This window comes from Cervus elaphus, chromosome 30 (assembly GCF_910594005.1).
Source record: "Cervus elaphus chromosome 30, mCerEla1.1, whole genome shotgun sequence".
NCBI lineage: Eukaryota > Metazoa > Chordata > Mammalia > Artiodactyla > Cervidae > Cervus > Cervus elaphus.
Window position 1 is genome coordinate 35,739,566 of NC_057844.1, and position 26,575 is coordinate 35,766,140.

At 49.9% G+C, this 26,575-nt stretch overlaps 2 protein-coding genes across 2 annotated transcripts in view; one reads left to right on the plus strand and one right to left on the minus strand.

Moving 5' to 3' along the window:
* Positions 1–1,246: 1,246 nt before the first annotated feature.
* On the minus strand, positions 1,247–4,598 carry LOC122686665 (proline-rich protein HaeIII subfamily 1-like). The gene is made up of 3 exons (XM_043891867.1): positions 4,578–4,598; positions 2,076–2,309; positions 1,247–1,948 (listed from the first exon to the last, which is right to left on the minus strand). The coding sequence occupies exons 1-3, from the start codon at positions 4,596–4,598 to the stop codon at positions 1,247–1,249; spliced, it is 957 nt and encodes a 318-aa protein (XP_043747802.1).
* The window catches only part of LATS2 (large tumor suppressor kinase 2), a 31,794-nt gene continuing 6,872 nt past the window's right edge, over positions 1,654–26,575 (plus strand). The window contains 7 exon segments of the mRNA XM_043891717.1: positions 1,654–1,871; positions 9,177–9,707; positions 20,949–21,081; positions 22,190–22,659; positions 22,661–23,404; positions 24,223–24,805; positions 26,004–26,186. Of these exon segments, the coding sequence (XP_043747652.1) occupies positions 9,378–9,707; positions 20,949–21,081; positions 22,190–22,659; positions 22,661–23,404; positions 24,223–24,805; positions 26,004–26,186 (2,443 nt within the window). The 5' untranslated portion in view covers positions 1,654–1,871; positions 9,177–9,377.

A 26,575-nucleotide genomic window follows, 5' to 3' on the forward strand; every position in this document is an offset into this window, starting at 1 on the left:
ACTGGATGCATTATATGGATGATTATTTAAACAGGTCTTTTTAAACTTGTCCTGTGTAGAGTTATCAGGAATTTAAGACAAAAGTCACCCAGAACTGTTATGTCCAGAGAGTACCATTTTCAATATTCGGCAGCATAATTTTCTGAACTTAAAATCACACACACATATGTATGTGTATATACATGTATATATATACACACACACATATACTGATATATTTTAGATGATATATAATGTATATTTTATGTATATAGCTTAAATGTAAATGCATATATCATTTAACCAAATTAGATCCTATATGCTATTCTGTCACTTAAGTTTCTTGAATGCCTCTATGAGAGTGTAAGTTCTGCCAGTGGGTAAATGAAGTAGTTCTGCTCACTATGGTACCAACAGTGTTTGGTTTAATCCATGGTTCATGGCTGCTGCTGCTGCTAAATCGCTTCAGTCGTGTCTGACTCTGTGCGACCCCATAGACGGCAGCCTACCAGCCTCCTCTATCCATGGGATTTTCCAGGCAAGAGTACTGGAGTGGGTTGCCAGTGCTTTCTCCAATGGTTTGTGGTAGGTCCTCAAAAAAAAAGGCAAAAAAAAAAAAAACAACAAAAACCTAAAAGAATGATTGACTCTGTGTCAATAAACACAACTGTTCTCCTATATTCTATATCAGTTTCCTCAAGTGAGACTCTATCTGGAAATTTGTTTCCAATTTGTTTCCTGTATATGTGAAAAATTTTAAAAGATGTTTTTAAAAAAGGCACAAAGAATAATAACACAGCATACATTATTGAACCTAATCACTGAGAATCAACAAATTTTAAAGTTTGGACAGTTTCTTCCAAATAAAGAAAGACTGGAGAGAAAGATGATGCCCCCAGTTTCCTCCTGAGTCCAGTTTCCAGCCTCCCTGCTGCCCCGCCACAGCTGTCATGATTTCCGCGTGTGTGTCTTGCAGTCCTTGTGGGTACGAGTATACAGTACTTGATCAGTATAGGTTCCGTGACATTTGGTTTTTTTATAAACATGCTGTTGTAATGTATATATAGTTCTGCACCTCGCTTTTCTCCCCTCTGCAATGATTTTTGAAGTCTAACTACACTCAGGTTTCACTGATCTATTTTACATATTTTATTTCCCCACTGTTCCCCATTGCTAGACTTTTAGGTTCTTCCTGATTTTTCACTATTGCAAACAATTCCAAAATTTTATTAGGTGTCTTACTCATAAATTGTAAAGTCCATTTTATTTACAGCCTATCTATCTTGGTTAGTTCTGTCTCTGTCGTCGAGGACAGAGCAAGGGAAGGACCTTCTCCCGCACACAAAGCGAGGAAGGGGCCGGCCCCGGCCGAGAACAGGTAAGGGCGGAGGTCCGCGTCCAGGTGAGGGGCTGGGCGGGGCGCAGGTGCCGGGATCCAGGCGCTCCCTGGGGGCTGAGCGGGAGGGCGGGGCGGGGCCGGCTGGCCCTCGTGGACAGTCCGGGGCCTGACGCGCGGGAGGCGGGGCCGGCGTGGGCGGGACCGGGTCGGCTGTGGGGCGGGGCCGCCGCTGCGGGGGGCGGGACTGGGCCGGTTGTGGGGGCGGGGCCGGAGAGGGGCGGGGCAGAGGCGGGGCCGCCGACGCCGCGGGGAGCGGGGCGGGGCGGCGCTGACGCGACGGTCACGTGACGGCCCAGGAATGCCAACAATGTAGCGAATGTCCCGCTCGGGCTGCGCGCTGGGCCGCGGCGCTAGCGCCGGAAGATGGGGCCGCCCGCCCGCCAGCCCGCCGGCGCCCCGTGTCCCCGCCCGCTGGCCGCCCCCGGGCCCGGCGTCCCCCGCGAGGCCCCGGAGCCGCGGGCCAGGCGGCCGCGGACGGCGTAGACGGCGCGAGGTGAGCGGGGCGGTGGGGTCCGGACCCGGGACGGGGCGGCGGGCGGGGCCGCGCGCTCGGTCGGGGGGGTGTCCGCGCTGTCGGGCCGCCTCGGCCTCCGCCCCTCGGCCTCACGGGCGGTGGTCCCCCGCCGAGGTCTCGCCCCGCTCCGGCCGGGCCGCACCCCCCGGGCAACCCCCTCCCCCACCTGCCCCCCACCCTGACCCGGTCCGGAGCCGGGCCTCCCGGGCCCCCCGCGCCCGGCTCTGGGACGGGCTCGCGGTCCTGGGGCGCCGGCGGGGGCAGGCGGGGCCTGGGTGGCACACCTGCCCGGCCCGCGGGCGTCGGCCGGGCCAGGCCGGTGAGCTGGGCGTGCGGTCCGCGGGCGGCGGGACCGGGGTCTCGCCGGGCTGGAATCCCGGCTGGAGCCCCCGCCCGGGGCCTCGCGGGGTCCAGCACCTGGCAGGTAGAGTCAGTGGCCAGGCAGCTCTCTTCCCAAAGTGCTCAGCAAATACGTACGTTTTCAGAGGAAAGTTTGGCCACATTTTACTAAGAAACTTGAATGGAAAGTCACAAAATGCGTGTTGTTCACACAGGTGTTCAGTTTAAATTTTAACCCAGAAGTTGACAGGCCTTCCCTTAGTAATGGAGAAAGTAACTCCTGGCGCATTATTAGGAAAATTGTACTAAGGAGACTTTGGTCCATATTTTCAGTTGAATTTAAGCTCCGTTCCCTGCGATGGATCACCATTTTTGAGCGCTCAATCTAGAGACTAAGCTACTTTGTATCTTTTCAGCTTTTTTTTTTTTTTTCTTTAGCAAATGTATTAACAAGGCAGTAAGAGGAAAATCTTCAAAATAAGAATGCACAGACTGTTTAAGAAAGTCTGTTTTAAATTATAATTAACAAGACACTGTTATTCAGCCTCATAAAATTTGGTCACTGTTTAGTGAATATACCAGCATTCCTTTGAAATTAAAATTTCTGAACATTTAATAAATCTTAAAAAGTCAAGCAGTTTATTAAATAACGTATCTGAGCAGAAGCTGTCCTGAAAAATTATTAAAGTGAATTACTAGAATCTCGGAATTTTTGAACTGGAGAGAGTTCTTGCAGCTCTCCATCTGACTTGAAGTAGTTTTGACTTAGCTGTACATATTTCTTTCTTTCCTTAGCAAATCCCCGGGTTGGTGGGAGGGACTTTCCTTTGGTGGGGGCGGGGGGGGGATGTTTACAATCAGATGCCTTGTTATTTTGAATATCTTGTTGTAAATAGCCAGCCCTGGTCTCCTCAACCTCACTATATGTGTGGGCTGGGGGTGGGGAGAGGTGTTGAAGCTGATAAATACCCAGTAAACTCACAGGAAAGATGTGGGGAACTTTACAGGGAGGTGTTCCGATTTGTATTGGAAAAAACAGATTAACGTAGTTTTGAAAAGCTGCTTTTATATTTTATTTTATGGTCATAATAATGTGAAACTTCTAAATAATGTTCTTCACTGATTTTTGAAAGAATGATGGGATTGAAGAAAGATCAATTCACTGCATTTACTTTGCTTTGACTGTAAATCTGCTCTAAAAAAACTATGTGAATCTCCTTCCTTTTTAAAGAAACCGAGTATTTGGTAATCCCCGTCCAGCCTCCAGCCTTGGCAGCCCAGGGTCCCCAGCCCCATTGTGTGCAGGCGGCTGCTGCTCTTTGTGGAGATGGGGTTGGGTTTTATCACAGCAGCACCTGTGGAGGCTGCTGGGGCCTGAAGGGAGGTCGCCTGCTTTGCTGTTCACTTCCGTGTTGGTTGCTTTAAAGTCAACAAAGGTTGGTACCCTTGGACAGAGAGAGAACAGTTACAATGCTAAAATTAGGGTGGGAATTTGACTCTGACATTGTTCAATGTTTGCCATTCACTCTAGGAAAACTTTGTATTCTTGCAGTCTGTCAACCTAATAGTGACAGGTGGTTTTTTTTTACTTAATTTTTGTCTGTGTGCTAATATTTGATGTTCATAGGAATTTTTCTGCAGGATAAGTGAAAACTCATATTTTGTAGCATTGGTTTGCATTTACTATTAACCGTTCTGATTTTGTGGTGCCAGGCAGATCCTGTAGTCTCTAGATGCAGTTAGGGTGGTGAGAACCTTTCTGAGGATGTAAGTTGGCTTTTGGATGGAGTGGGTCTCCGTTTGGGGTAGTGACTCCAGGCGGTGATCTTGAGCTGGAGTGCTGAGGACTGGCTTTTTCCTTACTCATTAATTCAGTCCTGTCCTGCTTCACAGGAGTGCCACTCCTGTGTTTTCATTAAATTGACCCAGAGGGTACCTCCCCCCAACACACACACCCACAGTTATCTCCCTGTTGGTCTTTCTCTTCTGTGTTTTAGCCTTTTCACAGGAAGTCCCAGGCTCCAGGAATAGCTTCACACTTCCTCCGTCCAATGTCAGCCCTTTCCCCTTTCCAGCTTTGGTGACACGACCCTTTCGCTGAGAGGTCTTCTCTGAATAGGCCTGAGCACTGGGATTCTGGGGACAGTCATGATCACTTCTGTCCACAGCAGTGGCTCAGGTGGTCAGAGCCCTGGCCAGGAAGTGTCTGACCCTGGGAAGGGAGGGTTGTTGGAAGGAGGCAAGGCTTCTCAAAGAGTGGAAGCCCTGCTGGGGTGTGGAAAGAACACAGGAGACTCATTTGCTGGGTTGCTTGCTGTGAGGAGTGCTGCACAAAACGGATCATACTTTTGTCCCTGGCCTGCTCATTCCGCCCTGGCATGGGGTCTCCTGGCCGGGGCAGCCCTGGAGTCAGCCATCAGCGTGGTGGTTTATGATTCTGGTGTTCAGCACCTGGCTGGAGGCCTGGCCCGGCTGCCTGATCTCGTTTCAGCTTTGCTAGTTAATTATAGTGAATATTATTTAACTATTTAATAATTTAAATATTTATATTTATATTAAATATTTAAATATTATTTAAATATACAATTTAAATAATAAATGGAATTTTAGGCCCAAGAAATGCTGTTTAAAAAAAATGCCATATGTCAATAGTGTGGATCCCAAAGGACGTGGGTTTCATTGGTTCCCTGGTCGGTGCTGAATGTGTATTTGGCAGCCAGTGAGGTTGTGAAGCACTTGGAGGAATTAGAATAAAAATTCTTGAACATCTGATAACATTTTCCAGGATTGGTTGAAAGACTAGAATTGAGTTTGATAGGGCCACGTTAAGGTTTGCTTAGAATACTGCTCTCATACTGTTTTTAGCAGAGCCGCCTGTACGCGGGATAGGCCTTAGCCTTCGTCAGCCCCAGATTTGAAAATGAGTTTTGTTTTGTGTGTTGTATTGCAATTTTAAATTTCCAGTGTCTTATAGTTTCTTTTGAAGTATATTTAAGTCAGTTGATGATACCTAAGAAATTCCCAACATTAGACTGCTTTGTTTGCTACCCACCCCACCTTTTTTTTGGCGCACTGTGGCTTGTGGGATCTTAGTTCTCTGGCCTCAGTAGTGAAAACACAGAATTGTAACCACTGCACCACCAGGGATTTCCCGTGTGTGCATGTATGCTAAGTCGCTTCAGCTGTGTGCAACTCTTGCGACCCCATGGACTGTACCCACCAGGCTCCTCTGTCCATGGGATTCTCCAGGCAGGAATACTGGAGTGGGTTCCCATGCCCTCTTCCAGGGGATCTTCCTGACCCAGGGATTGAACCCCCGTCTCTTATGTTTCCTGCATTGGCAGGCCAGTTCTTTACCACTAATGCCCCCTGGGAAGCCTGTATAATTTTATTAATTTATTTTTGGCTGTGATGGGTCTTTGACGCTTTGCAGGTTTTCTCTCTAGTTGTGGGGAGCGGGGGCTACTCTGTCATTGAGGTGTGCGGGTGGCTTCTCTTGTCACGGAGCACAAACTCTGGGCACAAGGTCTCAGTAGTTACAGCACACGGACTCGGTAGTTGCGGCTCCCGGGCTCTAGAACACAGGCTCAGTAGTTGTGGCGCACCAGTTTAGTTGCTCCATGGCATGTGGGATCTTCCCAGACCAGGGATCGAACCCATGTCTTCTGCATTGGCAGGCAGATTCTTTACCACTGAGCCACCAGGGAGGCCCACCCTCATTTTCTTTTAAGACTCTTGAGACCTTAGGTCATAGGGCCCTTAGGGCCTTTTGAAATTCTGGATGAGAGAGCTTATTAAAATGATACTGTAGTGTGTCAGAGGGGCTCATTTCCAGCTGCAATCGTAATTTGACTGATGAGTATTCTCATGAAAAATGCTTTCAGAAGTTCATAATTTTGCCATGAAATCAACTGTCGTCAAACTAAAGTCTAAAATACAAGGTCTCAAGCTGAGAAAATACTTGGATTCTTTGTGCGACTGAAGGAAAGTTTCATCCTTCCCTAGGTGTCTGGCACCATCACTGAGGAAGCCAGGTGTGCCTAGGGGATCACGGTGGGAAGAGGATGAGAGGATGAAGGGGGGGGTCCTCCCACTCCCTCTGCACAAGGAGCTTTCCTAGGTGCCGGTTGAGGGGCTGTCACTGAATAACTCTGTCACCTTTTCTGTATGTTTGAAAATCTTCATAATGAAATGCTGAAGGGGAGGAAAAGAAAGGACAGATACTACTATGTCTGACCTGGATTCTGTTCAGCCTCAACCACCCCCCCCCCCCCCGCCCCCCGCCCGCCCCAGTGTTTCTAAGCTCATGTGTAAATGCACACATGTCCGGTCTCTCCTGCACTGCTCGGCTTTATAATCAGAACGTTTGTGTGACCCACAGGCACTCAAAAGTATCTGGGGGTGTGTGGCCTTGGGAAGCCACTCCCCATTGTGCTTCTGTGTGGGGTGGGGGGTACCAGGCGGTTCAGACCTCCGTCTGTGAGCGGGGTGCGCTTGTGTCAGCACCAGTGCCGAGGTCCAGCCTTTCCCAACACAGCTGTGTTTGGAGGGGGAGCATGGTCAGACCCTGGCCCGCTGGATATGAACATTAGATGAGTTGGCGTAATGCTTATCATTTTAAACATTCCTGAGTGTACAGTTCAGTGGCAGTAAATACATGCACACTGTCACTGCAGTCACTGCCACAATCCGGACTTTTTCAGTGTCCCAAACAGAAGCTCTGTACCCATTAAGTAGTAACCTTCTCGGCCCAGCCCTGGTAACTGCAGTGCACCTTGTCTCTGGATTTGCCTCATCAGAGTCACATAGTGCTTTCCTTCTGTGTCTGGCTTGCTTCACGCAGCGTAATGTCCTCAAGGTTCATCCGCATTGTAGCCTGTCTGCTTCCCTGGTGGCTCAGCAGTAAAGAACCTGCCTGCCATCCAGGAGACGTGGGTTCGATCCCTGGGTCGGGAACATCCGTGGAGAAGGAAGTGGTGACTCACTCCAGTATACTTGCCTGAAAAATCTCATGGACAGAGGAGCCTGGTGGGTTTTGGTCCATGGGGTTGCAAAGACGCCAGCACAACCTAGTGACTGAGCACCAGCCTGTCAGAGCTTTACTACGTTTTCTGGCTGAGTAGTATAGTGCAGTTGTGCAGCTTCTTACAGTGGTTTTGTGTAAACATCAGAAATATTGCATCTGAAGACTTGGAGAAGGGGCACAGCCCCTGCTGAGTGCTCTCCCGAGACCCCTGGGGGGCAGGTTTCAGCTCCAGCCCAGGAGAGGGCACAGACCCAGGCAGTTCCAGGCAGTGGGCAGCGGCTCCCACCCTCAGTTCTCACAGTTCAGGTGCTGGGGCCTGGGGGTGAACAGCAGGGTCTCCGAGGTTGGGTGGGCGAGGGGCCCTCTGCTCTGGAGGGGTTTACAGCTGGGAGCCCTGAGGTTCACGTGGTGAGCAGGTGGAAGGGGGTTGTCCCTGGACACAGGGCAGGCTTGCCACGCTCCAGCTGGAGGAAGAACCAGGTCCTCAGAGCTGTGCAGCCTGATTCAGGCTGTGTTCACACAGAGTCTAATGGTGTCAGCCTTTCCCTGTCTGAGCTTTTCTCTCTTTAAGAAGAAAGATGCTTTAACTTTTTAAATGTTGTCATCAAAAACTCATTTTTTGACATTGAAGCACAGCTGATTTACAGTGTTGTATTAATTTCGACTCTTCAGTAAAGTGACTCAATTATGCACATACATACACTATTTTTCATATTGTTTTCCATTGTGGCTTATTGCAGGATATTGAATATAGTTCCCTGTGCTATACATTAGGATCTTTTTTATCTGTTCTATATATAATAGTCTGTATCTGCTAACCTCAAACTCCTAACCCAACAGGCCCCCTCCCACCTTTCCCCTGTGGCAACCACAAGTCTGTTGTCTATGCCTGTGAGTCTATTTCTGCTTTATAGATAAGCTCTTTTGTGTCATATTTTATATTCCACATATAAGTGATGTCACATGGTATTAGTCTTTCTCTGTTTGACTTACTTCACTTAGTACGGTAATCTTTTTAAGTCCATCCATGTTGCTGCAAATGGCATTTCATTCTTTTTAATGGCTGAGTAGTATTTCATTGTGTATATGTACCACATATTAATCCACTCATCAGTTGATGGACATTTAGGTTGTTGCCATATTCTGTCTGTTTTATTAATAAGTAGTGCTGCTATGAACATAGTGCATATATCATTTTGAAGTAGAGTTTTCTCCAGATATGTGCCCAGGAGTGAGATTGCTGGATCATGTGTTAACTCTATTTTTAGTTTTCCTGGGAACCTCCATACAATTCTGCAAAGTGACTGTATCAATTTACATTCCCATCAACAGAGTAGGAGCGAGCGTTCCCTTTTCTCCACACCCACTCTAGCATTTGTTATTTGTAGACATTTTGATGTTGGCCATTCTGACCAGTGTGAGGTGATACCTCATTGTGGTTTTGATTTGCATTTCTCTAATAATTAGTGATGTTGAGCATCTTGACATGTGCCTGTTGACCATCTGTATGTCTTCCTTAGAGAAATGTCTGTTTAGGTCTTCTGCCCATTTTTTGATTAGGTTGTTTGTTTTTTGTTGTTGTTGAGTTTGTTCATTCCTAAAAAGTACTGCTAACTTTATGTGGGAAACACCAGCAGTGCTGCTAAGGGGCTTTCCTCATAGCTCAGTTGGTAAAGAATTTGCCTGCAATGCAGGAGACCCGGGTTCTATTCCTGGGTCAGGAAGATTCCCTGGAGAAGGAAATGGCAATCCACTCCAATATTCTTGCCTGGAGAATCCCACTGACAGAGGAGCCTAGTGGACTACAGTCCACGGGGTCGCAAGAGTTGGACACAACTTAGTGACTAAACCACCACCAAAAAGTACTGCTAATATTATATGGGAAACACCAATGAACACCTTCTGATTTTCCTTTTCAGGTGGAGATGATCTTCAAAATGAAGACCCTGGAAAATGTTTGGTTCTCTGCAGGAACTACAAAAATGGAAGGAAAGGACACTTTCAAAAGGAAACTGTTGTGAAAGCGTGTTTACAGCTAACTGATACTGTTGGTCTTGTCTCTTAAACAATAAAACGCTTTAAGAAGATTGTATTTATGGTCAGAGGGACCTGCGCCGACCATGCGGCCGAAGACTTTCCCCGCCACCACGTACTCGGGGAACAGCCGGCAGCGGCTGCAGGAGATCCGGGAGGGCCTGAAGCAGCCGCCTGCGGGGCCGGGCAGTGACGCCACCCTGGACACCAAGGTCCTAGGGGGCAAGGTCCTGGGGGGCAAGGACACCGCCCGGCAGCAGCAGATGAGGGGTGCCCCGAAGTTCGGGCCATATCAGAAAGCCCTGCGGGAGATCAGATACTCCTTGCTCCCCTTTGCTAACGAGTCGGGCACCTCGGCTGCCACAGAAGTGAACCGACAGATGCTGCAGGAGCTGGTGGATGCAGGCTGTGACCAGGTGGGTACAGGCCCCAGAGGCTGCTTGCGGCCCAGCCCAGGGATAGCCCATTTGGGGTGCAGAAGAGCCCTGCAGATGTCCCTGGAGAGGGGTGTCTGGGCTACAAGTCCCCTTCTCCCCAAAACCGTCCTGTGAGCCATTTTCCTTCTCCGGCATGATCCAGAAATCTGAGCTCTCCCCAAAGGGTGCCCCTGGGAGGACTGGCAGGCTTTCCCACATAGCCCTTTTTAAGGTTTATTTGGCTTATTCTGGGCTGTCACGGGAAAGAGACAGGCTTCCTTTAACTTGTTTTTGTTCTTTGCGTTTTTTAGCTCAGGGGGAAGGTTGATTAGCATGAATTGGCTCTTTGACTCTTTTTCCTTCTGTTTTAAAAGATAGCACATATGCTGTTAGAGGAGATGTAACTATGTTAAAGAAAGGAGAAAGACTAGAATAAAAAGCTTCAGAAATCATCAGAATGGTGCAACACAGCGTGACATCTCCAGTTAGTGGTGTGAAAGTGAGAGTCGCTCAGTTGTGTCCGACACTTTGTGACCCCATGGACTGTACAGCCCGTGGAATTCTCTAGGCCAGAATACTGTGGGTAGCCTTTCCCTTCTCCAGGGGCTCTTCCTAACCCAGCAGTTGAACTCAGGTCTCCCACATTGCAGGCAGATTCTTTACCAGCTGAGCCACAGGGAAACCCAAGAATCTGGAGTGGGTAGCCTATCCCTTCTCCAGGGGATCTTCCCGACCCAGGAATTGAACTGGGGTCTCCTGCATTGCAGGCGGATTCTTTGCCAACTGAGCTATCAGGGAGGAGGCACCAAATACACGTAAACACACACGGGAACTGTGCACCTAGCGATGCTGAGCTGTGCATGGGCTATCAGTGACACGTAACCAGTAAAAATGCCCTTGCCTCATGAAACGGTTTCTGAAGGCAAGCGCTTTACCAGCACCTGTTGTGTGGAAGTCAGAGCTGGGTGAACGAGGACAGAAGCCGGGCACTTCTGCTCCTTGGGGACTGAGCAGGGTTCGTGCTCAGGGCATCTCAAGAGGGCTTGAGCACCTTCAGTTCCTTAGAAATACCCTAATTATGCACTCCTGGCCTCGGAGTCCTGGGACCTGGGAGAAAAGAAACAACTCCCCCTTTTACTTCTAAAAGCTCCGTCAACCCTCTTGTAGTTTCTTACCAGAGAACCTACATTTCCCAGATGATCTGTTTGTGAGACTAGTGGTTCTGCTTGCAGGCTTCCTGGAGCCTCTGGGCCGTGCGGGAACTCTCCTGTGGGTGCGGGGACCCTCCTGTGGGTGATGAGCTTTGTTGTGTTGAGAGCTGCTCTGCTCCAGCCCAGGGCTGTGAGCAACTAGTGCAGAGTGGTTAGTGCAAGTGACAGCAGAGGCCCAACCGTTCTCTGTGAGCATGTGAAGCGACATCCGCTGCCAGCTGCTGCCCCCTGACAGACAGGTGAGATGGTTGTGGTGGTCAGAAGGAGCCAGCCATCCCAGGGAAATAGTGGATGAGAGTGCAGATACTCAGCCTGACTGCAGAGCTGAAAATCTCCTGGAAGTCACTTACAAACAAAAGAGCTGTTGTTGCAGTTGTGATATAAAGAAACAAATCAGGCAAATGATCCAGAATTCAGGTGGGATCTCATTGTGGTAAAATCCATTAGTGATAATTGGAGTGCAGGAAATAATGAAGTGGGTACTGTTTCCAATATATTAAAACACAAATATAGTAAAATGAAGTGTTGGGGTACCTGTAAGTTCCCATCAGCATTTAATTTATGTTAATTGCTAGCAGAAAGGACCGACATTTAAATGCTCCTGAAATAATCCATCAGTTTGGTGTATAGTGTTACTTTATGACTTAAAACAACTGTACCTTCACTCTGACCTTCCAACTCAGACTTTTTCTGGCCTGGTTAGAGGGTACATTGGCTTTCAGAGAAATCTGGTTCGAAAGTTATTATCTGGAAACTTCCCTGGTGGTCCAGTGATTGAGACTCCCCACTTCCAATGCAGGAGGTGTGGCTTTAATCGCTAGTTGGGGAACTAAGATCCAACATGCTGTGAGGTGTGGCCAAAACAGGGGAAAAGAATTTTTAAAAAGATTCCTAAGGCACATGAAAGGATGTTCAGCATCACTAATTAATAGAGAAATGCAAATCAAACCTACAGTGAGGTACCCCCTCAGAGAGGTCAGAATGGCCATTATCAGAAAGTCTACAAATAAATGCTGGAGAGGGTGTGGAGAAAACAGAATCCTCTTACACTGTTGGTAGGAATGTAAACTGGTGCAGCCACTATGGAGAACAGTATGGAGGTTTCTTAAAAAACTGAACATAGAGTTACTGCATGACCCAGCAATCCCACTCCTGGGCATAAATCCAGAAAATATAAAAACTCTAGTTCAGAAAGATATATGCGTCTCTGTGTTCAGAGCAGCATTGTTTACAATAGCCAAGACACGGCAGCAACCTAAATGTCCGTCAGTGAATGAATGGATAAAGAGGATGTGGTGTGTGTATACACACACAATGGCATATGTGTCCGCCATAAACAATGAAATAATGCCATTTGCAGCAACACGGATGCAACTTAGAGAGTGTCATATTAAGTGAAGCAAGTCAGAGAAAGATAATCATTAGTTATATGTGGAATCTGATTTTTTTAAAAGATACAAATGAATTTATTTACAAAATAAAGAGACTTACAGATATCAAAAACAACCTTATGGTTACCAAAGGCAAAACGTGGGGGAGGGATAAATCAGGAGTTTGTAACATATACACACTATTATGTAAAATAGGTAATCAAGGACTTAGCATATAGCACAAGGAACTCTACTCAATATCCTGTGATAACCTGTGTGAGAAAGTCTGAAAAAGAATAATAGAGAGATGTATAATTGAATCACTTCGCAGTACACCTGAAACTAATGCGACATTATAAATCAAGGATACTCCAATTAAGAAAGAAAAAAAAAGGATGCCCAGGTGGGAGGAATACCAAAGGGCAGCCATTTGGCAAAGCACCCAGCTGAAGAGTCAAGAGGGAACTTGATGTTTTATCACTTATCACAAGTGTTTTATCACTTATTTTTTTAATACGTGGTCAAAGTGCTGTGTCCCACTGCCTCTCTGAAAGCAGAACCTTGTGTTTTTCTCCCGGAAGCTTCCCTTGTGGACGCACTGAGGCCCCGTGGTCTTCTGTCCGGGTCGGTGACTCCGGACTCCGGAGGCGGCACGGAAGAAGGGGATGCGAGCTGCCTGTGCGGAGGCTTCGCTGTGGGGTGTGGGGTCCTGGGCGGAGGGGGGCTGAGGGGCACTGCAGGGTCACCGGGTGAGGTGGCTCCTCTGAGTCAAAGACCAGGGGTGTGTGGGGCCGAGCTCGGGCCGCACCCCCACGCCCCGCCCTGCCGTGTGAGGGGCGCCTGGCGCGCAGCCTGTTGCCTCTGCCTCCCTGCCTGTTGCGGGGAGGGCGGTGGGCCGTGGGAGCGCCGCCCGCAGGTCCAGGCAGGGCTGTCGTGACGGAGAGGCGGGGTCGGAGCGAGGGCACCGCTCACGAGAAGCCCACGGCCGACGGGCCGATGAGAAGGCAACCAAGCTTAGTTTTTTGAGCGATTTAAAATATTCAAAAATTCAAGCAAAACCGCACACTTCTGTTTTTCTTTTTCTTTTTCACTTTTGTTTTTCTAAACGTGCGATTCCTCTACGCCCGCGGGGGGCGCCCGCTGGCCCCAGGCGGTTCTCAGATGGGACCTGCCTCCAGCCTGGAGGCTGAACCTCCTGACCGGTCCCCAGAACACAGCGGGCGCACCCGGGACAGGCAGCCACGCAGGGACTGTGGGACCTCCCTGGAGGCCCGGGGCTGAGACTCCCCGCTCCCAGTACAGGGCCATGGGTTCCGTCCCTCCTGGGACACTGAGCCTTGTGCAACCGCTGAGTTCACAGGCTGCAAACAGAGAGACACATGCCGCAACTGAAAGATCCCAGTGCCACAGCTCAAGAACCGGCGCAGCAAAATACATAAAAACAAATAGTTGAAAACAAAACAGAGGCACGCAGTAGCTTCCTGGGACAGTTCGTGTGGAGCAGACTGTCCCACTTGGGCACCTGGGTGACAGTATCAGGACAGTGACTCACTTGTAAAATTTATTTTTTGCACCAAAAACATTTTGTATTGGGGTATAGCTCGTTAATAATGTTGTGATAGTTTCAGGTGGACAGCAAAGGGACTCAGCTGTGTACATGTATCCATTCTCCCCACAAACTCCCCACCTATCCAGGCTGCCACATAACACTGACTGCTCACCTTCTTGTTGGATGCTACACAGTTCTGCAGACACCTGACAGGAGCTGAGGGAGTGTCTAAGGTTTCAGAGACCCTTTTTTCCTAAAATAATATTTATTTATTTATTTATTTTTGGCTGTGCTTGGTGTTTGTTGCTGTGTGCAGGCTTTCTCTAGTTGGCGGCGAGCTGGGGCGACTCTTCGTTGTGGGTGCATGGGCATCTCATGCAGTGGTGTCTCTAAAGCATGCAGGTTTCAGTAGTTGTGACACATGGGCATGACAGTTGTGGCTTAGGGGCTCTGGAGCATGAGCTCAAGTATATGTGGCACATGGGCTTAGTTGCTCTGCTGCCTGTGGGATCTTCCTGGACCGGGGTTCAAACCAGTGTCCTCTGCACTGCAAGACAGACTCAACAATTGGACCACCAGGGAAGTTCCTCAGAGACCTTTCTGATGTGTCTGTGTACATGTGCGCTAGCCTGGGAGTGGGGAGGTCCTGTGTGAATGAGGTGGTCCAGAGGAGGGAGGCTACTTGAGGGGTGACTCTTCCCCAAACTCCTCGTGGCTCCTGTGAAGAAGGGAGTTATCTTCTGATAAGGTGTCACCTGCTGATAGCACTTAGGCATTTTTAGTTAGGTGTTTTTCCAACTACAGAGCAGGATCCTTGAATGAGTGGAATAATCGGTTTTGTGGGCTCTGATAACAGTGCAGAGTCAGATCACACGTAAATAAGGTTAAGTGTTGTTCTTATGAAATTGTGAGAGTGAAGACAAAACTGCCGTGTGCTGTAGATGGACTGCTAGCCTTTCCTGCCTGGAGGATGACAGGCCACCTGTAACTCCTGGAGGCTCCACATTCCTCAGAAAAGGAGAGAGAAGCCCTGATTTTGAAACCGAAAATTACATTTTCACTACCCTTTTCCCAAAACTAAATTGTTATAAAACAGATTGGATCTTTGTTTAGGTTTTTCAGCTAGAAAAAGAATATTAAGTGTTACTTGTGAATTTCTGAGAAAGGAGATTTCATTTGATTGAATTTGTAAAGCCACCCAGCAGACATTCTTTTTTTTTTTTTGGAGTACTATACTCTTCCTTCATTGATCCGGTAATGTCTGGTCTGCCGCTCCGATGGGACCTTCCGGCTCAGAGCAGTCATGTTGGGTCCCTGGAGCCGGCAGCGTTCGTGTTACTGCTGGGCTCATGTTTCTCTGCCCCAGGGGTGGAAGTGCCTTGTCGCCAGGGATCTCAGCCTCTCACGCTGCCAGAAAGCCTTCCTGGCAGGTGACTTGAGAAAGTGTCCAGCGAATTGCTTTTCCTTCAGAAGCACACTTTATGGCGCAGTGCTGGCTGAGGGAGCAGGGCGCTTACACCGCAGCACTGGAGCCCCATGTATCCCACATGGGGGGCTGGGTGGCGCTCTGCCTGCCAGCCTCCCTCCTCTGGCTGCTGCCCCAGCATCCGTGTGCTGCAGACTGCCCACTGGGCTCCAAAGGTTGGCAGGCCTCTCCATCCATCAGCGATGGGCGGCTATGTCACAGACCCCACCGTCCCTGGAAGTCCGGTAGTTAAGATTCTTTGTGGTGAGGACAAAAAAATAGTTGTTTTCTCATCTGTTTTTTCCTCTAAATTATCTAGCATTTTAATCCCACTTCCTTATTTAACTTTAAAATGATCTGTTTACATTTAGTGGAAGGACAAGGAAAGGGACATTTCAAAGAGTAACTAAACAGAACATTCCAACACAACTTGCAAGGGCATCTGTGAGACAGGATTCTGGTATGGCCTTTACCAAGGTCAGGACTTGTGTCACTTACAGCCTTTCATTATCTTTCCTGCCTGTTTTAGAGCTTGTCTACAGAAAATCAGCCTCTTTGCATAGATTTTAGAATCATAGCACACGCTAATTTTTGCTTTTATAAGGTAATAAGTATTCCCTCGAGCACATTGCTCAGTGTAAGAAATGAGAACATCCTTTGGCTTCAAGTCAGAGCGACTAATTCCGTCCAGGTGGGACTGACATGGTGCCCCAGAGCAGCCCAGCTTTACCTGCCACCACAGCTGCTGTAACTGGCCCAGGTGGCGTGCAGGTGGGTGGTGAGAACCTGCAGGTGGGGACTCCTCCCCAGCATCCAGAGCAGAGAGGGGACCGTGACAGTGCTGGCATCAATTGCTCTATAACAGACACAAGTTCTCCGAGCTCCTCTCAGTCTATCCGGTCCTTGTCATCGTTGTGATTTTGAGTAAATTGCTCATCTGCCTTCTTGTTGTTCAGTCGCTAAGTCATGTCTGACTCTGCTACCACATGGACTGCAGCACACCAGGCTTCCCTGTCCTTCACTATCTCCCAGAGTTTGCTCAGACTTACATTCATTGAGTCAGTGATGATATCCAACCATCTAATCCTCTGCTGTCCTCCTCTTCTCCTCTTCTCCTTTCCCAGCGTCAGGGTCTTTTTCAATGAATCAGTTCTTCGAATCAGGTGGCCAAAGTATCGGAGCTTCAGCTTCAGCATCAGTCCTTCCAATGAATATTCAGGGTTGATTTCCTTTAGGATTGACTGATTGGATCTCCTTGCTGTCCAAGGGACTCTCAAGAGTCTTCTCCAGTACAATTCAAAGGCATCAATTCTTTGCCACTCGGCCTTCTTTATGGTCCAGCTCTCACATATGTACATAATTACTGGAAAAACCATAGATAACTTTGACTTATATGGACCTTTGTTGGCAAAGTGATGTCTCTGCTTTTTAATACACTGTCTAGGTTTGTTATAGCTTTCCTTCCAGGGAGCAAGCATCTTTTAATTTCATGGCTGCAGTCATCCATCTTAGTCTCGCCTTTTCCATCTTTGACACTTGGCCGGTGGCGCTCATTTCTCGGGGTGACTGGCAGGCAGGACAGGGCTTAGGTACAGAGCCCTCTGCACGCCTTCACTCCACTGGCATCCTGCCAAGTTCTTTACAAACTTGCCAACAGCCTCTCCATGCAGACTCTCCAGCAGGGGTGTTAATGCCACTTTCTAAGGGCATCTTAAAGTGGGAGCAGTGCTAGTAGAAAGTTTGACTGGAACATTTTCTCATGGAGCTTTGGCAGGTGTTAATAAATAGAATGCTCTGTCGTCTTTGGAACTCTGTTAACTCTGCAGTGGCCCACATTTTGAAGTTCTTGGCCTAGGGCCGAGCCTCCTGGTGTATAGACTGCCCCACATGGGGTCACTTGGTGGTTTTCTCAGAGAAAACATCCATGCTCTGCCATGGATGACCAGTTACTGTCCAGGGTTCAGCCCACCACCTGTGGGCACAGGACCAGCCGGAGATCACAGCTTCCCTGCGACAAGGAGCATCTGTGCAGCCAGGTCACACACAGCAGAGCACATGTGTCACGTGTATCTGTAGATCGAGAAAAGGACACACATGCTGACATGCAGTGGGAGCCCCCACACATGCACAATCTCTGGAAGCCCGTCTTGATGGAGGGAAGGAAGCATCTGTATGACATCTGCATCCTGACATCCCTGCCCCTGGTTGCCCATGAGTTGACTGTCCCCTGCGCAGTGGGACCACGGCTGCACAGGGGCTACCGTGGACACACACGAGACACAGCAGCTGCTTATTTAAAAAGTGTGGACTGGAGCTCGAAGGTCTATGACAAGGATGCTTGGTGAGGAGGCCTGTGTGCTCTTTGCAGGGAGACGTCTGAATGGTAGGACTGGACGGTAGTAGTTGTCTGCCCAGGAGAGTTCCCCCACACTCAGCCCACTGAGTCCCAGGAGCTGACGCCGGCTCGTCACCGGTGATGAAACCTGCAGTGGTTCATCTGTTCTGCCGGCTGCCCCCGTCTCCCGGTGCAGATTTGTCCCGGCCAATTAGGCGGTACCCCCCCACGGGGCCTGTCTCCCCATCCCCTGCCGCCCACGTGCGCCCTGGGCCTGGGGTCCTGCTACTCCCACACTGGCCCATCGCCTCCCAGTTCTTCCTCTGGCACTGTGGGCTGAGACAGACTGAATCTGCGTCATGAAAACCAGAGTTCCCAGCAAGAATGAATTCAAATTCCACATGAAAAAAATAGATGTGTTTTTCTTCAAAAGAGGTTGGACCTAAGTTACCATAACAACTGTCTACAAGAATGTAGTGCTTCCTTAAGAACAAATCATGGAGATGTAAGAATAGTTTTGTAGTTAAATATGAATCCAACCAAAATTCTTATTTGAGGGACTGTAAAGTTGCAAGATGATGTAGAAAGCAGTACTTCCTGCTGACTGTGCAGCCAGATTATGACAAATAGAAGCAAAATTCGTGCTTTATTATCAGCCTCCTAACAGGACAACTGGAATAATCTATGGGACATACTGGAATAAAAATGCATTTTTAAGGTTCTTAAGCTTCACTCCTCACACTAGTAATCAATATTGCGATAATGTTCTCATTTTCTGGTGAAATATTATTTCTTGGTGTTTTGTTAAATCTCTGTGATTATATTAAATATATATTAATATATTTAATATAAATATTATATATTAAATATATTAATATAAATATTAAATATATTATATATTAATATGTATTAAATATATTAATATAAATATTAAATATATTAAATATTAATATGTATTAAATATATTAATATAAATATTAAATATATTAAATATTAATATATATTAAATATATTAATATAAATATTAAATATATTAAATATAAAAGATAAATTTAACTTTCCATAAAACTGATCTTAACAAATTGAGTTTATTTAGCAAACCCAACCATTCAGAGTTGAGGTAAAATTAATAGGTGGACATATTTTTCAGATTATACCTGCAGTAAAAGTAGTTACCCATTATATACTGTTGTACAAACCATCCCAGAAGTTTTAGCAGCTGAAGAACAACCATAGTTTATTACTTATTATGATCCTCTGGGCTCCCCAGCTATGTTGCTGGGGTTGAGCATCCAGGCTGTTTGCTCACATGTTGGAACTGCAGCTGAGTCTGGCGGCTGGCACTGGCCTGATCTTGCTCCCTGGAGCAGACTGCAGGCCACCAACATTCTAGGGGCAGAGCTGAGCCTGTGCACATGAGACTGCAGGTATTGTTATGCTCATTTGTGGACACAGGGACATGGGAAGAGAATAGAAGGTTCAGGACAGTTGACTGGTCTATGGTTCCCCCCACCCTGCTCTGACTGCCAGCCAAGAATACCTTTTCTCCACCATCTGCCCACATCCTGCTGTCCTTAAAGAGCCAGCTGTGTGCCCTCATCTAGCCTGAGGACAGTCCCTGGTTCCTCTCCCTCCTCTGGCCCTCTTCCCCGGAAACTCATCCTGCTAGCAGTGCTGGGGGGTTGGGGGCGGGGGGCACCTGTCCTTCCGGGACTGTTCTGGGAGGCAGGGAGCTGTCCTGCCGGGCCTGTCCCGGGGGCCCATGCTCTCTCACCCACTGTATCCCTTCCCCTGGCTCCCTCCCTGGTGTGGGGGAAGGCTGGTTCTCTGACTTCCACAGACCAGGCAGGAATGTCTCAGTCCAGTCACAGAGGTTTTCTCAGGAGGAGCATTATACAAAGTCTTCGAGGTCCACCATCAAGATCTGGGTGGGGTCAGTGTGTGTGAGGAAGAGGAAACAGAGATCAAAGATCTGGGTGGGGTCAGTGTGTGTGAGGCAGAAGAACCAGAGATCAAATTGCCAAAATCCTTTGGGTCATCGAAAAAGCAAGAGTTCCAGAAAAACATTTACTTCTTTATTGACTATGCCAAAGCCTTTGACTGTGTGGATCACAGCAAACTGTAGAAAATTCTTCAAGAGATGGGAATACCAGACCACTTGACCTGCCTCCTGAGAAATCTGTATGCAGGTCAAGAAGCAACAGTTAGAACTGGACATGGAACAATGGACTGGTTCCAAATTGGGAAAGGAGTGCATCAAGGCTGTGTATTGTCACCCTGCTTATTTAACTTACATGCAGAGTAGTACATCATGCGAAATGCCAGGCTGGATGAAGCACAAGCTGGAATCAAGATTGCAGGGAGAAATATCAATAACCTCAGATACACAGATGACGCCACCCTTATGGCAGAAAGCAAAGAAGAACTAAAGAGCCTCTTGATGAAAGTGAAAGAGGAGAGTGAAAAAGATGGCTTAAAACTCAACATGCACAAAACTAAGATCATGGCATCCGGTCCCATCACTTCATGGCAAATAGATGGGAAACAATGGAAACACTGACAGACTTAATTTTTGAGGGGCTCCAAAATCACTGCAGATGGTGACTGCAGGCATGAAATTAAAAGATGCTTGCTGTTTGGAAGAAAAGCTGTGACCAACCTAAACAGCATATTAAAAAGCAGAGACATTACTTTGCCAGCAAAGGTCTCTCTGGTCAAGACTATGGTTTTTCCAGTAGTCATGTATGGATGTGAGAGTTGGACTATAAAGAAAGCTGAGCACTGAAGAATTGATGCTTTTGAACTGTGGTGTGGAGAAGACTCTTGAGAGTCCCTTGGACTGCAAGGGGATCCAACCAGTCCATCCTAAAGGAAATCAGTCCTGAATATTCATTGGAAGAACTGATGCTGAAGCTGAAACTCCAATACGTTGGCCACCTGATTCGAAGAACTGACTCACTGGAAAACACCCTGATGCTGGGAAAGATTGAAGGCAGGAGGAGAAGGGGATGACAGAGGATGAAATGGTTGGATGGCATCACTGACTCGATGGACATGAGTTTGAGCAAGTTTCAGGAGTTGGTGAAGGACAGGGAAGCCTGGCATGCTGCAGCCCATGGGCTCACAAAGAGTCAGACACGATTGAGAGACTGAACTGAGTGTGTGTGAGGTTCATCAGCCCCAAGACAAGTCCCCAGCAGTTCTTGCTCCACTGGCTCGGAGGCGGGTGCAGGACAGAAAGACTGTCCCTGGAAGCTTCATGTGACCTATGCCCAGGTCCCCAGCTAATGTCTCTCTGCTCTCCTCTCCAGGAGATGGCGGGCAGGGCCCTCAAGCAGACCGGCAGCCGCAGCATCGAGGCCGCCCTGGAGTTCATCAGTAAAATGGGCTACCTGGAGCCAGGCAAGGAGCAGATCGTGCGGGTCGTCAAGCAGACCTCTCCAGGTGAGCGCGCTGGGGGCTATGGAGAGGCAGCTTTGGGAAGAGGGCCTTGTGGCCATCGTGCTGCCCACCTCCCTCGCAAGAGTGGGGGCACGGGGACTGAACCTGCCCTGCCCAACATCCTGTCCCCCAGGGTGGGGGCAGATTGACACTTAGCTGGGTCCTTCCTTACTGGGAGTTTGTGGAGTTGTTCTGTTCATGAAAAGGAAAATTCAAAATAAAAATTAGGCCACTCAGCAGGATCTTTCTGGACTTATGAGGGATTTTTAAGGGGAGGCTTATTTAATGGATTTCTAAAACACACTTGTTTCCCACCCTGTGGGCTGAGAGCAAGCTGCACTGGCAGGTGGCTCCAGGGTCCAGGGCCTCAGGCAGAGGTGTGGGAAAGCCCCCCCCACATACCTCTGGGGAGGGAGGGAACCGCCCCCCCCTCGCCAGGCCATGCCCCGGGGGAGGGCCAGTCACTTCAGCACCCCTGCCTGCTAGTCAGTGGGTGTTCTCTTCCTCGGTAGAGCAGATGGAGACATTTTGGGAACCTGAGGCCCCTGGGGGGTAATAAGGGATTCGGGATATTGACCAGGAGTTTTCCCTGGAGACCCTGGATAAACCCAGTTCATCTGCTGAGTGAGGAACTTGCAAGGGCTTTGTAGTAAATACATTGTACTTCCTTGAGAACACAGGTTTCCCTTTTCTTCTTTTTGAAGGCAGAGCATTTCAAAAGTGTATTTATCTACTACATATCCTCAAAATATATAAAGTAGAAATCGACAGAATTAAAAGAACAATAGAAAAATGCATTTTCACTGTGGGTGAATTTAACCGCTTGTCTCAGGCACTGACTGAGTGAAAGCGGTGAGAACACGGACTTTTGCCCGTTTCTCTGCTCTTGACTGAGGAACGACCTTAAGCAGTGCCTTGCTGCCACGGCGTCCAGACCTTTGGGATCTCGGGGTCTGTGTGGCAGCTCATCGCCCATCCCAGGCCCTGGGGGCAGCCCTGGCTGGTGCTTCATCTTCGCCTGCGGGGGCGGGGAGGGGAGGCGGGTACCCGACCAGCGAAGCTGGGCCTTCTGCCCGAGGCCTTCTAACGCTGCCTCCGTCTCTGCCCCCAGGGAAGGGCCTGGCGCCGGCCCCCGGGCCGCGGAGGCCGAGCTTCGAAGCAGCGGGCGAGCCTTTCCCGCCCTTCGCGCAGGTGGCCGGGCCAGCCTTCGAGGGCCCCGCCGCCCTGGAGGAAGCACCCCGCCCGTACCCCGACTTCCTCTTTGCTGGCATCGGGCCTCCTTGTCGTCCGCACCTGCCCAAGGGCTACACGGCCACCGGGGAGGCCGCCCGCATGGGCCTCGCGGGCCCCGGGGGCGCGCACTACAGAGCCCCGATGCTGGTGCCCGCGGAGCCCCTGGGCTATGGCGTCCAGCGCAGCCCCTCCTTCCAAAGCAAGGCGGCCCCAGAGGCCGGCGCGTATGCGGGGCTGGCCGCCAAGAGTGCGACCGTTCCGGTGCCACCCGCCGGCCTTCCCTTCCCGGCCCCCAGCGCTGCTTACGCTCCGGCCCCGCACCCCAAGCCGCCGCACCAGGGACACGTGGGGGGGGCCCCGAGGCGCCGCGTTCGCCGGCGACAGCGCCCCACCCGGTCTGGCTGCCCCCGCGCGCACTGGCCTGGGCGCCGAGCGCTTCGAGCCCGGCGCGCCGCCCTGGCCGGGCGCCGGCCTGGCCCGGCGGGACTCGATGCCCAAGCCGGGCCCCAGCCGCACTGGCTCGTTCAGCGGCGCCACGGCCCCGCCCAATGCCGTGACGGCCGTGACGGCCGCGCGTATCCTGCACCCGGTGCGGAGCGTGCGCGTGCTGCGGCCTGAGCCCCAGACGGCTGTGGGGCCCTCGCACCCCGCTTGGGCGCCGGCGCCCCCGCCCGACGGCCCGGAGCCTGCGGACGAGCTAGCAGGGGGCACCGAGGCGCGGGGCCGGCCCCCGCCCTATCCGCGACACCTGCTGCGGCCGCAGGCCCGCGCCGAGCCGCTCGACGTGGATGGGCTGTGCGCCGGGCTGCAGCAGGGGCTCCGGGGCGGCCGCACCGCCGAGCCCCCCGATGGCAGCCCCGCGAGCCCCGGGGACACCAAGGCCGACAGGGCGGGCAGAGACCGGAAGCAGATCCAGACATCCCCGGTGCCCGTGCGCAGGGGCGGCCGCGACGAGGACAGGCGCGAGTCGCGCATCAAGAGCTACTCGCCGTCGGCCTTCAAGTTCTTCATGGAGCAGCATGTGGAGAACGTGCTCAAGACCCACCAGCAGAAGGTGGCGCGCCGGCTGCAGCTGGAGCAGGAGATGGCGAAGGTGGGCGCAGGGCACGCCTGGTGTTGGGGTCCCAGTGGGAGAAGCCCCCTGCACCGTGTCCTCTGTCCCAGTTCGGGGTGGGGAGGGCTGTGCGGATGTGCCCCTGGTGAACGAACGCGTTGCTTGTTACCGCGTTTCCTTTCTGGGGAGCAAATCCATCAAGGCTCTCCAACTGGTAAAGAAACACTTTGAAAGAGGAGAAAGAAAACTTGAGGTTTTACACATTGACATTGTGGGAATTTTAAAAAGAAGTATAGCTAGTAGTGATTCAGTTCATTGTTAATAAAGTCTATAGTTATTAAAATAATGTTTGAAGTATATGCTAGTTGACACTAAGCTGTTAGGGAATGTTAATTATTAATGAAATTATTTATATTAAAATGCTATGGTAATTTCAGATTCTAAAAAGTTCTAAAAATAAGATCGGATCCCAGTGAAAATGGTGTTCCATTTTCATTTACTTTTCTTTTGGTTTCCCATTTTCCCCTGAACTGTCATTAAATTATTACATTGCTCTTAAGAGTTCCAGAAATTTTATGGTCCCCTTTCCCACAAATTTTTAGTAATACAAGTTGTCTTTAGTTTTTAGAGCCTAAAAGTCAACCTGGAGAAAGAACAACTTATTTTTACATCTTCCCTTTTGATTCTAGATCTGTGACTGTGGATGTAGAGAACCAACAGTCATTTTCTCACTTGTAGCATTGGCCGGGTTCTTCTGCACCCTCCTTTCCACAGATCATGGTGTGCCCTCCACTCTGGGGCCTCCCGTCCCCATGGGGCCCGTCCAGTGTGACCCTGTCCTGTTTCCTCCTGCACAGGCCGGGCTCTGTGAGGCGGAGCAGGAGCAGATGAGGAAGATTCTCTACCAGAAGGAGTCTAATTACAATAGGCTCAAGCGGGCCAAGATGGACAAGTCCATGTTTGTGAAGGTGAAGACCTTGGGCGTTGGCGCCTTTGGGGAGGTGTGCCTGGCCTGTAAGGTGGACACGCACGCGCTGTATGCCATGAAGACCCTGAGAAAGAAGGACGTCCTGAACCGCAACCAGGTGGCCCACGTCAAAGCAGAGCGGGACATCCTGGCGGAGGCGGACAATGAATGGGTGGTCAAGCTCTACTACTCCTTCCAGGACAAGGACAGCCTGTACTTTGTGATGGACTACATCCCAGGCGGGGACATGATGAGCCTGCTCATCCGCATGGAGGTGTTCCCTGAGCACCTGGCACGCTTCTACATTGCTGAGCTGACGCTGGCCGTAGAGAGCGTTCACAGGATGGGCTTCATCCACAGGGACATCAAGCCTGACAACATCCTCATAGACCTTGACGGCCATATCAAGCTGACAGACTTTGGCCTCTGCACTGGATTCAGGTGGACCCACAACTCCAAATACTACCAGAAAGGTACTGCCTCCGGCCTCTCCTCCTCACCCCATCCTGGGTGGTGCACCTGTCCCTGTGTGATTTCATAATTTGGTGTGATACCCTTTTCTCCATGAAGAAGTACTATGATGTGTGAGGTGTTTGTTTTTAAGTTAGTGGCTTCAAGTTTTACTAAAATGTTTCAAGGACAGTAGGCCATAGGGTATCTTGGGGCCGGAAGTAGCTGGTCATCATCTTATTTGTAGCTTGAATTCTTATTTTTTTCCTTTTAAATTTATTTATTTATTTTTGACTGTTCTGGGTCTTTGTTGCTGTGAGGGTTTTTCTCTAGTTGCCAGGAGTGGGGGCGACCCTTCCTTGCAGTGCATGGGCTTCTCCTTGCGGCGGCCTCTCTCACAGAGCATGGTCTCTAGAGCACAGGCTCAGTTGCTCCGAAACATGTGGAATCTTCCTGGCCAGGGTTCAAGCCTGTGTCCCCTGCATTGGCAGGCAGATTCTTAACCACTGACCCACCAGGGAAGCCCTGGCTTGAATTCTTTGAACTAGTTATTTTATTACTATAGCTCAGACTTCTGTTTTTTAACTCAAAACTAGTTATAAATCATTTGATTCATTTTTTTTTGGCATTGAAATCATCTGTGTCCATATTTTTGAAATCCTTAATCTTTTCCATGCCTGTCTCAAAACATGTCTGACAAACAGATGGTGTTAGCCTTTGCTCCAGTACTCTTGCCTGGAAAATCCCATGGACGGAGGAGCCTGGTAGGCTGCAGTCCATGGGGTCACTAAGAGTTGGACATGACTGAGTGACTTCACTTTCACTTTTCACTTTCACGCATTGGAGAAGGAAATGGCAACCCACTCCAGTGTTCTTGCCTGGAGAATCCTAGGGACGGCGAAGCCTGGTGGGCTGCCGTCTGTGGGGTCACACAGAGTTGGACACGACTGAAGCGACTTAGCAGCAGCAGCACAGCCCCCAGCACAGGGCACAGCCCCTGCTGTGGCTCCTGTCCTGAGGTGTGTGTGTACTTCATGCTTGGGTCTGAGGCCTGGGACCACAGCCATTCTTGGAGCTGCCAGGGGACTCTCTCTCATTGTGCGAGGAGCTGGGTCAGGTTACTTTTCCTTTTGAAGCTCTGGGTTTATTGCATTGTTGAAGACTGAAAATTGACTTTGTTTTCTGTTCTCTTCTCTCCCCGCCCTGCTTTCTGGGTGACAGGGAGTCACTCCCGGCAGGACAGCATGGAGCCTAGCGACCTCTGGGACGACGTGTCTAACTGCCGGTGTGGAGACCGGCTCAAGACCCTGGAGCAGAGGGCGAGGAGGCAGCACCAGCGATGTCTGGCTCACTCCCTGGTTGGGACCCCAAACTACATTGCCCCGGAAGTGCTCCTCCGGAAAGGTGCATGCTTTGGCTGTGCACCCAAGCTGGGTGATCTCCGAGGGTCCCAGCTCCCACTGTCAGAGTCTCAGTGTCCCCATGTGTCTCCCCACGGGAGCCCGAGAGTGGGGTTTTGTCAGCAGACAAATCTCCAGTGTATCCCCCTCTGCTCGGGAGCTGGCCTGGCGTCTCCACTTGCTCCTCCTTAGGCTGAAACTGATGAGCTGGCTGCATGGTGGGCTTGCTCCCTAGATCCCAGAGGAGTTGTTTGAGGGCCAGGACTGGGTTCAGGGTCCTCACTGGGGCCCACCATCTTCCCTGGTTGGTGGGTGTGAGGATGCAGACCTTCTCTCTCTGTGTCTTTAGTTCTCCCCACTGGTCCAGAGATCCCTTCAAGGTAAGCCTCAGGG